This window comes from Silurus meridionalis, chromosome 15, assembly GCF_014805685.1.
Source record: "Silurus meridionalis isolate SWU-2019-XX chromosome 15, ASM1480568v1, whole genome shotgun sequence".
NCBI lineage: Eukaryota > Metazoa > Chordata > Actinopteri > Siluriformes > Siluridae > Silurus > Silurus meridionalis.
The window spans coordinates 16,255,916-16,269,310 of NC_060898.1; the positions used below are offsets into that span (position 1 = coordinate 16,255,916).

Here is a 13,395-nt window from a genome sequence, read left to right on the forward strand (position 1 = left end):
GAAAGCACAATCAGTGTTGTCAGGTTTAGGTGGTTCGGAGGACTATCCGGACATTGTGGGGACATTTGGTCATTGGTCTGAAGGTTTAACTAAATATATGCACACACACAGAGACATTCACTTATTTAAGATGCTATGTTTATGTTTGTTCACCCAAAACCCTCTCTCTCCCTTTTTCTCTCTCCTCAGCCTTAAAGGACTCTCGCTTTCAGCTGGTCAACTTCTCAGACAATGAGCTGCGCGTGGCCCTGTCCAACGTGTCTCTCTCGGACGAGGGCAGATACGTGTGTCAGCTCTACACGGACCCACCGCAGGAGGCCTACGCCGACATCACTGTGCTGAGTACGAGCCAAACACACGTACACAAACCTCTGCCATCCATCCCGCTGGTGGAAACAACCAGGCAACAACACACCTCTGTCCCTGAACATGTCCTTGTCTGTTTCATTTTAACAGCCTGGGGTTCAGGGCACGGCAGTAATGAAGCAGCATTACATGCCGTAAAGCTCCATCATGGTTTAACTGAGCAGTGTTTATGAGCTGACATAACTGCGGACGTTCAACACATAGTTGCTATCAATATCAGGAGACCTTTGAGTCTTGAGGATTTGCAGCTGTAGTTACAGTACAAAGTATTTTTAATACGAACAGTTATACGTATTATGGCTATGTGGAAGGGTTCTGGAAAGCTCTTTATAATCTATACAACCACTTCTTTTTCAGCAGGCAAAAAAAATCGTATGCACATCTGCCCTGCATCTTAGGCTACATTTTTGGAAAATTTGTTGATTGGATAAATGATCCAGCAGTATTAAATGTCTAATTAGTCATTTGCACGTTTTTTAATAGTTGGTAGTTAATGGGTTAAGTTCATTCTTTATCAGGGATCAAAAACTGAAGGGCAAAATCTTACTTTATTGACTAAAGGAAAATGTGTCTACTGTTGCCCCAGTTCTAATCATTTCTTAAACAATTTACATATAAATGTGTATGGTGGAGGTCAAGACTAACAATTAACTGATTTTTGGTGGTGTTTTAAAAATAGAGATGTTCAAGTAAATTCAACAAAAAAAGTATATGGACAGAAGTTTGTGGACACATGACTATAAAATTCGTATGTGCTTTTATGAACATATTATTCTACAGTTAGTCCTGATTTGCTGTTATAATAAACACTTTTCTGGGAAGATGCTCAACAAGGTTTTGGAGTGTGCTTTTAGAGATTTGTGGTCATTTAGCTACAAGGGTATTGGTAAAGTGAGATACTGATGTAGATTGAGGAGGTCTGGGGAGCAGTCAACGTTCAAATTCTTACCAAGGGTGATCAATAAAGTTGAGATCAGAGATCTATAGCAGGCCACTCAAGATCTTCCGCTCCAACCAAGCCTTTGCATTGCCATCCGGGAACAGGTTTGGTTCTCTAGTTCAAGTAAAGGGATTTTTTTATGTTACCACATCCAAAGACATCCTATACAATTGTGTGCCAACATTTTGGTTAAGAACCACATATGGTTTGAAAAGTCATGTTTCACAATACTTCTGTCCATATAGTGTATATAGTAGGAGTATAACAGTACACCAAATTCACGGTTCGGCACATACCTTGGTTTTTAAGTCACGGTTCGGTACAATTTCAGTACAGTTGGAAATGCAGTTTATTATAAACATTTGTGATCAATAACATTTGAACAGTTGACATTTGTAAAACAATTTTAAATAAAATGACTGCTTGTTTAAATAATAAATAAATCTTTATAATTATTTAAAAAATGAGTGCAATACATTTTTGTATTATATTGAATAAGTTGAGTAATCAATTAAAATAGCACAAATTAAATGCAAAAAAAAGTAAAAGTTTACATTTGTTAGAACCCATTTGGGTAATACAGAGTGTGTGTGTGTGTGTGTGTGTGTGTGTGTGTGTGTGTGTGTGTGTGTGTGTGTTTGTGCTTTACATTTAATATAAAATTTCTAAAGATATGACCTACTTTTACTGTTCTACTTATTTCAGCATACTTTAACAAATGTCTTTATTACTTCTGTATTTAATTTATTCACTTATTTGATATGTGCACTTCCTGGCTAGTTGTTAACGCTACAGATTCTTTAGCGTTTTGTATGTATGTGTATGGCAGTTGAAATGCTCAACTTGCAACCTCAGTCACCAATGTTTAATTTTATAATTACTAACTTTTTTTTTTACAAACAATAATTAAAATAATAATCATTACATTTAGAGTAATTAATAATCTAGAAGACAAGCTAGGCTGCTACATTATTTAAGCCACTTGTTTACACACAGGACAATAGCAAGTGTGAAATTATTAATTCAGCTTGTATTTTAAAGAGTACCTAGGTAGCCAAAAATAATTTTATATACTACATACTGATCCATTTCACAGTGGTGTGTGGTGTATACATAAATAGTAAACTAAGAGGCATTGTTTATATTATGTTAATATAATTTATATAAGCTAGCTAGTTTATCATAGGTGGGGTTAAACAATTCTTACATAAACATTGTGTAATATTTATACTACATGCATCACAGAAATGACTAGAAGGCAGTCTTAAGGTTTTAAATATAACATGCATTTCAGTATTTGACATGGTTGTCATCGATGACTGACTGCATTTGTTCCTTCCAGTCCCACCAGGCAACCCAATAATCGAGTCGCGTGAAGAAATTGTAAGCGAGGGCAATGAGACGGAGATGTCATGCACAGCTATGGGCAGCAAACCAGCCTCTACCATCAGATGGATGAAGGGAGACAAAGAGCTACAAGGTGGGTGACACATATACTGTTCTTATGCACACACATCAGTGCCTTTCTTTATACACTTTTATAACACTTTAGAACAAAATTGAGTCATGTCATGTTTATTCCATCTGACAGCCTTAGCAGTTTTGTGCTCTTTGGATATAGGTGCTGCTCTAACACTTTTTCCCCACCTGTGCAGAGATGTGACCGGCAATTACTTTAACACCTTCTCATTTTAAACTAGTTGTTCAATAGCACCAGTGAGACTGAATGAAAGACAGCACACCTGAGACACACAGCTGTCTAGACAAACACACTGACTGTTTTAGTGCACGGGAAAGCAGAAGGTCACAGAACAACGCAGTTCAGTTTACCTCAGTTCTGACTTTACCTAAGTCCTGACTGTACCTCAGTGCTGACTTTCTATCAGTTCTGACTGTACCTCAGTGCTGACTTTCTATCAGTTCTGACTTTACCTCAGTGCTGACTTTCTATCAGTTCTGACTTTACCTCAGTCCTGACTTTACCTCAGTGCTGACTTTCTATCAGTTCTGACATTAACTCAGTCCTGACTTTACCTCAGTCCTGACTTTACCTCAGTTCTGACTTTACCTCAGTGCTTAATTTCTATCAGTTCTGACTTTACCTCAGTGCTTAATTTCTATCAGTTCTGGCTTTCTATCAGTCCTGACTTTACCTCAGTGCTTAATTTCTATCCGTTCTGACTTTCTATCAGTTCTGACTTTAACTCAGTCCTGACTTTACCTCAGTTCTGATTTTCTATCAGTTCTGACTTTACCTCAGTCCTGACTTTACCTCAAGTCATGACTTTACCTCAGTGCTTAATTTCTATCAGTGCTGACTTTCTATCAGTTCTGACTTTACCTCAGTTTTGACTTTACCTCAGTTCTGCCTTTACCTCAGTACTTAATTTCTATCAGTTCTGACTTTCTATCAGTTCTGACTTTAACTCAGTCCTGACTTCACCTCATTGCTGACTTTCTATCAGTTCTGAATTTCTATCAGTTCTGACTTTAGCTTAGTCCTGCCTTTACCTCAGTACTGGCTTTACCTCAAAGTCCTGACTTTACCTCAGTGCTGACTTTACCCCAGTTCTGACTTTACTTCAGTCCTGATTTTCTATCACTTCTGTATTTACCTCAGTCCTGACTTTACCTCCATTCTGACTTTTTATCACTTCTGACTTTAACTCAGTCCTGACTTTCTATCAGTTCTGACTTTTTATCAGTTCTGACTTTAACTCAACTTTAACTTAATTGACCATAGACCTGTCATTGTAGCTGTCCTGTGTTTACCTCAGACCTGGCTTTACCCAAGTTCTAGTTTTATCTCAGACTCAAAATTACAACTAATGTGAAGCAGAACAAATTCAAACATCTATGAGAGTAATGACATAAACAAAGCTAGCAATTATAAAACAATTATCAATGTAATATAATTAAAATTATTATCTTTTTATACATATTTCCTTACTTTCCCTACTTTCTATTTTCTATGGATATTGTGCCATAATCATTTGAGAATTTACCAAATGAACCTTGAAAATCAATTTTTAGCTCCCCCTAGTGCTCAACAGTATGTTTATTTAAAATAGCATTGTATACATACGTTTGTATTTTAACACATTATTAGTGCAATATGTAATATATATGCATGGAATGTAATTATAGTTAGTTAGGCCCTAGACCCCATTTGCTTGATTTCTCTCTAACATGCACGATGATCAGAGAGATCAGTGTCAGGGATGTCCATGTTATTACAGATGTGTGTGAATGTTCTGTGCTCTTTTAGAGACAAGAATGAGCAGCGAGATGGGAAATGAGCAAGAAAAATAATGGAGTGAGGAAGCAACACGAGCAACCCAGCGCACGGCACTCACCGTCTGGAAATTGCTTTTGGCCTCGGCGCCTTGCGGATTTATTTTTAATTAAATGTTCTCATCATTCAGCCTAATTACCTTCAGGATAATCAGGCTTTTTTAAATATCATTTAAAGGTTACACCCATCCAGCCCTAGAATGTAAACTCAGCTGCCCCGCCATGCAAAGCTCTGGACTGACACACACACACACACACACACACACACACACACACACACACACACACGTTTCTCTCCGTCGTGTTTTGTGCTGTTTTTAATAATTCTCATTTGCACCTGGCACACGCAACAGTATACCTGCTGCTAGCAAGATGAGCTAAATGAAAGATAAGGGACAATGAATTTAAAAAAAAAAAATTATAATAATAAAAATTCAGAGTTATTAATCTCCTGCTGCCAGATGAGAGACAGAGACAGGATGGGTGATGGCCAGCGGGTGGCTACACAGTCATTAGCCTGCTGTCTACACCCAGAAATATAACCTACCATTTCAGTTAACCTGCCAAGCTAAATGCACTAAATGGATAAGGAATGTATTTTTAGAAAGGTGTATGGCATAAAAAAAAAAAAAAAAGGTTCCTAGGTGCCACATGTTCACCCCTAAATCCTCGTCTCGTTCTCGCTAATGAGGCAAAACTACAACGGAGCATCAGGACTGACAGAGGGATGAAGGCAAGGCTAGGATCTGAGCAGGCTAAGTGCTGAAATCAGTCAGTAGCGTGCTTTCTTTGATGCTCAGCCTTACTGTAGCATCGTGTTATCAGAGCTAATCAGAGTTGTTTCGGGGGAGGAAAAAAAAGCGGTCTAGCCGATATTGAGATGAAGGAAGTTGTGAATGACAGTGATTGACCTGTGATTATATCTCTAGCAGGTGTGATTGGGGCATTGTGGAAGTTTGACATTAGAATGAGGAAAACACGGGTTCTATTAAAGCAGGCATGAAGCACAGAGCGTAATCACAGGCTGGGAATGTTTCTCCCTCTGATTATCCCTCAGGTTGGAAGAAGGCTACAGGTAGTCGGCTCAAGCTCAGAAACGAGCGGAGCTGTCTGTATTACTGGAGGCTTTCACACCAGTGTCTGCAGTCATTTGTTAATACGGTGTGAAAGGTCTCTCATTAAAAGTGTATGGATATGGATTACTAGCGCGCGTGTTAGCGATGGTTTGCAGGTGCAGTTGTGCAATGAGGCTTGTCTTTGTGCGCCAGCTGTCAGACTCAAAGAAAAATTGACCTTAGCATGCTTTATTTCTTTCTGTTTGTCTTTCTTGGCTGTAAACATTTTTCAACATGTATTTGTTTACTCCTAGATTTGATGGATTGATTGTCTTTCGCGCTCTGTGTGAATGCAATAATGTGGTTTCTTTCACTTCTTGTCGCTTCTTTGTTGTGTTATTTATTGTTTTAATTATGTGTTTCTTTGTTATTAGTTTGTTTCTTTGCTTGTTTGTTTATATTTGTGTTGTAATCTTTGACAACAAATCATTTCTTGTTTTTGAAACACCAACTTGATACAGTCATTCCCCGTTTATCGTGTCTAAAAACGAAACGCCAACCTAAAAATTTTTTTTTTATTATTATTATTGTTTAAGACATAAATCATCCTCCAACACTCTTTAAACACACTCAGAAAACATTTGCAAGAATATAGCGAGATGAATTTTGTGTAAATTTGTAGAAATATCACATTTATACTGGTGTACTGTAGCGTAGCCTATGCGTAGTTTGTTTATTGGTTGAAATGTTCTAAGACGTCAAAAAAAGGGGCTGAATTAAAGATACACGTCACTGCATTCTTTATTTTCATTGACTAAATCTGGTGACGTATGTATTTAACTCCGCCTTTTTTGACATCAGAGGACACTACAACCAATAAATAAGCGGAAACTGCAAATAAAAAACAAACACAAAACGTTCAAAAGACAAATATAAGGATAATAAATCTATAAACAAGCAAAAAACCAAAACAAATAAAGTAAAGTAATACAGTCGTCCCTCGATTTATCCTGGTTCAAGTTTTGCGGTCCCACTTTATTTTCAATTAGGCACATAACCATTTTGTTTCGCGAATGTTCCTGATTTCAGTTCATCATAAGAAATAAGTAGCATTACATGAAACTGTAGGGTTTTTTGCATGTTTGCTTGCTTATGTTTTTATGTTTCTGAGATTTTTTTGGGCCGTCCTTCCATCTGAGATGTGTTTCAGCACACTGATTTAATAACGAGCGATTGAATGTTTGATGTTTGATTTGGGAATTGGTCAGAACATAGTCAAAGTGTAACTAATAATTTGTCTGATGTCGGATGAAAAAAGAAACAAAAAGGCATAGTCCTCATTGGTGTTGATTTTTATTAGTAGGGGTTTTTTGCTTGTTTTATTTTAGTTTGTTTGCTTTTGTCTTTTTTGTCTCTTATTCTCTCTTAGTTTTGTCTCTCTAATTGCTAGTGCTTTTATTTTTTCACCCCTTTCCTTTCTCTACTTCAATACTTCACCTATTAGGATCATTTATCATGGCAACTCTTCCACTTTTGGATTTCTGATTAACCAAGTAAAAGCACAGCACAATAGCTTGTCTACGTTTTCTTCTCTTTTCTTTTTGCACACCTGCCTTTAATCTGCCTCATTCCTCTTTCTCTCACTCTCTCTTTCTTCTGTGGTTGTAGATTGTACTGTAGCTCTGAGCCCTTATTGTGCTTCTGGTCCAGTGCTGCTGTAGACAGAATCCTGCAGAGCAGCTACACTTGCTCTTCATGATATATGCAGAAACCGTATGGGTTTTGTGTAGCAGTTGCAGCCCCTGATGGCGCATAGCTTGGGTTTGTTCAGCCCTTACTCCAGCCCACTCCCCCTTATCCTGGCTTATTAACTCTACACAATGGGGTTTTGCTGAGTTGTGTTATGTATCCTTGAGAGGCACATTTAGTCTCCTTGCGCATTGTTTATGCCGTTGTTAACTCGGCTGAATAAATTCAGGGAGGCATAGCAACTAGCACTGCAAGACTGCTACTTGTAAAAAGATGAATAAACACACAGTTGATATACTGCATGTTGACTTAGTTAGAGTTGGATGAAAGATTCAGCACTAAGGATTAAAGGCACAATTTTTTTTTTCTATTCTATTACTCTTGTAGGCAAGTCCAAAGTGGAGGTCACGTATGACAAGATGTACACTGTAACCAGCTTGGTAAGGCTCACCGTTATGAAGGAGGATGACGGCATCCCTGTCGTTTGCATCGTGGACCACCCAGCAGTCAAGGATTTCCAAGCGCAGAAATACCTGGAAGTGCAGTGTAAGTAATGTGTCCTGCTTTTAGTGGAAAAAAACCCCAGAATGCTTTAAATCATCGGAAACACTAGCTTTCATTTAGTCGTGACCTTTCCTTCAAAGTGACATCAAAATATAATTTAATCTAGTCCACTCGCCCCAAATGTCTTGTTTTTACACCTATGAGACTCCTGCATTTTATAGACAATGATAAATTAAATGAGCAAAACTATTTGGACACCTGACATTTCCAGCCATATGTGGTTCTTCCCCAAACTGTTACCACAAAGTTGTTCACACAATTGTACAGAATGTGTTTAGATGTGGTCGCATTACATTTTTTCTTTACTTGAACTACAAGACTACAAGACAAGCAAAGATCTTGAGTGGCCTGTTATAGAGCTCTGATCTCAACCAGACTGAACACCTTTGGGATGAATGTGAATGCTGACTGCACCCCAGACCTCCTCACCTTACATCCGTACCTAAATGTGAAATGGGATTATCAAAAAGCGCATATGAATCTCAGGATCATGCGTCCAGAAACTTATTTTCCATATGATGTACAGTAGACACTTGACCATCGCATCAATATGTGGTTCTATCTTCAACTATTGTCATACAAATAAACAGCATTAAAATTCCTACTAGTTCTGAGATCATAGTGCTCCTTTGCACAAAGCGAGGTCCAAGAGGTCCAAATTTGCCATGGTTAAAGTGACCTAGATTGACCTGCACGGAGCCATGACCTCAACCTTCTGAACACCTTTGGGAGGGATTAGGAAGTAGACTGCACCCTGGGCTTTCTCAGATTATTACATCAGAACATGACCTCAGTAATGCTTTTGTAGGTGAATGAGCAAATCCTCAAATGTTAATACTGTAGGTCTCGGTGAGGTTGTAGCTCAATAAATTTGCAAGTGGACTTCTGATCAGAAGGTTGAGTTTAGCTCCCAGCACCCTTAAGCAAAGTCCTTCACCCTTAGCTGCTCAGTTGTATAAATTACTTCAATGTAAGTTGCTCTAAATAAATAATTTACTAATGGCATAAATGTACCACACTTTAAAACCCAAAAGCCTTCTCACAATAATGGAGGCTATTCTAACAACAAAAAGGGTAACAGCCAGGTGTCCACAAACACCTATGCCTATGCCGTTTATCAAGTACCTGTAATCTGTATCACCTTTTCCATGCGTTCTTTTCAGCATTCACTAAATGGCACTATTTATTCTGTACACAGTTGGTCCTGACATCTACAGTGTTTACTTTTTGTTTTCTTGCTATGGTGACAGAGGACACACTTAAAATCTCTGCTTTTTTAGCTTTTTCAGAGGAAATGATGTGGACCGTGAAAGACACGTATTACATTCTGGTAGCGATTACTTACACTTTTGTGCCAACTCAGTCTTGGTGAACTTTGCCTTGTGAATTCACAAACCTCAATACAAACAAGAAGGCAGGACTGAGGTCTGTGGAGGAGCAGCTGCTTATTATTAATTGTTATTAAACACTACACCTTTTGCCCGGCTGTTTTCTTAATGTTGCTTGGTGCACATTTTGGGAAAAAAAACATACTGTGCTAAGGGGTTTTGTGGTAAAAACTCATTTTTTTCTCTCAGCACCTGCTAGGATTTTTCTTGTTAGAAATTTTTGCTACTTCTGCTTTTATAAAAAAAAAAAAAATGCTGTATAAGGTGCCAATTTTGGGGGGGAAATACGTATAACGTTATTCCCTCAGCTCGGTTTAATATCATGTCCTCTCTCCAGGCTCTGTCTAAAGTCTGAATATTTGCAATATGTAAAATCAGTCTATAATTTTTTTTTTGTCTTATAGACAAAGTGTTATGACTTTAATTTTATACTTTTTTTTTGAGGATACAAACATCAGCTATAGAAGCTTATTAGAAGAAAGTAATATGAATAGAGCTTTTCATTAGTCTGAATTATTGCACTTAGATAGCAAGTTAGCTAATAACACCATGCATTATTTTATCACATTATTAGCCTTGTCAGTTTCCAGGCAACTAAAACATAAAACTGGCGAGCATCATTACATTTCTTTAAGCATTGGGAGGATAAAATGACAACGAATTTCACAAAAACTTAGCATAGTATTACAGTGTTTGTTTACCATGCTTTTTGTATTTTGCAGAAAAGGATGCCGTATCATAATCTGAAGAAGCCATTATTAGGCAACCGAAGATAGTCAGTAGTCTGACTGACTACAATCGAGATTACCAGAGTTTAATTGGGTTAATTTGACTTTCCATGGAACTGTGGAGGATTCTTACTAGAGAAAATACCTTGTCAGGGTTGGTAAAGATCTGCCTGCTTTTCTTTAAATCTTCACTAATTTAAATAATGGTGCTGTCTGCATTTTTCTCTGCAGATACATATTCGATCTGATCCAGCAGTGAGCAAGTGAAAATTATGCAGCCATTCACTTTTTAGTAATGAAGCACTGATACTGTCTCGGTACTCAGTACAATTTACTTGTTTTTACTAGCTTTTTTTTTCTACAGTAGTTCATATATACATTTCCCTCTAAAAATTCTTAGGGTTTGTTCAGGTCCTAAAGAGGTTCTTTTTACCTTCCCTGAAAGGGAAGCCTTGCAGAAGATTCTATACTCTCTATACTGGATTGTGTAAAAATATTGTTCTTAGGTGTACCTTAATTTCTAACAATGTTCTGCTTTCTCTTTCTAAGACAGGTATTTTATGTTATTTGATTATTATTATTGTATATGGAACCTTTATGGGGTTCTCTAGAGAGTATGGTAGGTAGGTTTGTCTTACATTGCATTTTTACAAATACAGCATTATTGTCCAAAAAAATATAGACTCCTGTGCCCATATTAACCAACTGTGTTCCTCACTGTTACTGACTTTTGTTCTCTCCAGAGGTTTGTTTGTTCTTATCGCATGCCAAGCAAGAAATAGCACTTCCCAATACACCTTCCACAGAGCATTGACTGAAAATCGGTGCTTGTAGCTGACCTTTCCCTGGCACAGACAAGCCCAGATCATCATCCAGGCAACTGCCCTTTGGCTCGACTGGGCTTAAAGCAGGAAAAATGAACCCCGTCTCTGCATGAAGTTTAAGCACTAGTCTTTCTCTCCTGCTCTGAATTCTGGTTCCTGCAACAGTGAAATAATCAGCAAGAAAAATCTATGCGAGTGGGCAGCATCAGTGGAGAGTTTATTTACCGAATAGTAAAATGCATTGCTGTGGATATTAAATAAGCCCAGAAATATTGATGGCTGCACCTCAAACAGTTTCCCTCTGTTGCTCGTCAGCACCTTTGTACCCCTTCGGCTTGAGGGAAATGAAGTTTGGCAACTTGAGGGAAATGTTATTAAAATGAGGCTGACCTTTTTGTTTGGTGCCCTCCAGGCATGGTGTGCGAGCTGATCCAAAAGCAAGCGGCAAGAGCTCTTAGCCCTGTCTCTGCACCTGAACGCCCTGGAGAGGAAGCTCCTCAGAGGAATTGATACAGGGGCGCCTTCAAAGCTGGAGGCGTTCGCTCGGTGCCTTTCATGCAAAGAGCATAAAGATAAGAGAGAGAGGAATGGGGAGCATCTCCACTGCGCTACCGGAGACAAACAGGTGGATCTTCCTCTTTAACCACAGCTTCAGAGCAGACCGCTCTCCACAACCCTGGCTGACTATCACCAGGAGGGCAGCTTCAGCACTGTCAGCATGTAATTTGAACAGATGGACAGCGAGCAACAGATCACTTTTTTTTGGGCCACAAAGGTCAAAATGAAAAATAATAGTGTTGGGTGGCCAAACGAACTGATACATTTGATGATAAAAAAGAGCTTTGAAATAATATTGAAAACTCATGAAAACAAAAAATAATTAGTGCCAGTATGGAATTGAATCATCCATTTATAGATACATTACATGTCATGGCACATTCCTAAAGTTTATGTTGCAAGTTACTGCAGCGTGAAACAGATGTTCCCTCACAAACATGGCTTCTTTTTAATACAAAAACAAGGCAAATGATGAGTACTCTAATGTCGGACAACTTACTGACTGTTTCAATGGATTGACTTTATAGATATGAAATAAGCATCTCCGTACAGAAAAGTCTAGCAGCTGTGAAGTAGCTGTTCTAAGTCCCTGCGAATGAGTTGTTAATATAGAAATGATAACCGACTAGAACAAGTGCATTAGTATAATCCTGTGATTTAAATTACATCTGGAGCTGCAAAAGAAAATAATCCGACACCCTTTCGACTGAACATATTGGAAAATTCAAAAGCTCTACAGGTGCTTTACATGGGTCAGTGCAAAGTAAACAGTAACCATCTAACCTGATTGATAGCACCACCACCCACGGTGCTGTTAGATGTAATGAGACATGCAGTCCTCTTTCCAACAAGTGTTTGTTGACTTTGGCAAACATGTTACTCTGAAAGTCATACACTACTGATCTTTTCTATCATACACCATTTGTTAAAACCTCCAGATTTCCCAGCTTGTGTCAACACAAGCTGGAGCTAAATTCTATCTATTTGGGTGTCGCTCAACAACAACGCTCGGTGTCTCCATGCTAATTCACGATGCACGCTGTGAAATCTGGCCAATTTACATTATTAACCTGCTGTTAGAAATACCAGCATTCTTTGCAGAGGAACGCGCTGCTTAGCACACACGAAATGCCCCATAATTGTATCAGTGTCATTACAGTTTTCACATTGTAATCTACCACTGTGCTGCTGTGCATACAGCTGGGCACACAATGCACCATAGCACAGGCATGCCACTTCAAGCTCCATTATGAAGAGAATATTAGATTTGAAGCCCTCGGAGAAACTGCAGGCCTGGAAGCAAGCCAGCCTATGGAATGCAGTACGGTTCAGCCATTACAGCAAGACACTGCAAGGGCCTGGCTACCTGCAAAGGGACTTTTTTGTTGTTGTTGGTGTTGTTTTTTCCCAAGGTTAGACTATGCAGAGTCAGTAGTCTGAGCCGGCTGTATCCATTATCTCCACTATATTGCATGGGCAAAGATAATGATTGTGTTAGGGATGCCAAGAGTGCTGAAGAGCCTCATTATCAAAGCCCATCATTATCGAAAGCTTTTATTTTTATTATTGAGTTCTGAGAGTTGCTCAGGAGAAACATCAGTTAATCAAAAACAGAACAGATAATGGCAACTTGGACCTACCATGTAGAAAGTCCTTGAAAGCAAAAATGGCCACAATATCTGGCAGGAAGGTTGGCATACTTTCTCTCTCCTGCCAATCAGAGATGCATGGCGCCATGTGACCCAGTGTAAGTGAAAGATGTTGGATAGTGTGTTTTTTGTGCGTGTGCGCTACTCTGCCCTCTGGTGCAGCATACGGAGCAATTCGTAAAGATCAACAGTTCATAAAGATGATGTCTTGGAGTCTGTCTCGGAGGAAGCATGTGTTGTTCTCACTCTCCCCGGTTGGTAGCTGCTGTTTGATAGGAGA

The 13,395-nt window shown here is 38.7% G+C and overlaps 1 protein-coding gene across 12 annotated transcripts in view; it reads left to right on the forward strand.

Annotated features, from left to right (window-relative positions):
* cadm1a (cell adhesion molecule 1a) overlaps positions 1-13,395 on the forward strand; it is a 327,578-nt gene that overhangs the window by 260,278 nt on the left and 53,905 nt on the right. For all 12 annotated transcript variants that reach the window (XM_046867343.1, XM_046867341.1, XM_046867342.1 and 9 more), the window contains 3 exons: positions 190-342; positions 2,649-2,786; positions 7,792-7,950. In XM_046867343.1, coding sequence (XP_046723299.1) covers positions 190-342; positions 2,649-2,786; positions 7,792-7,950 — 450 coding nt within the window. The remainder of the gene's footprint in view (positions 1-189; positions 343-2,648; positions 2,787-7,791; positions 7,951-13,395) is intronic.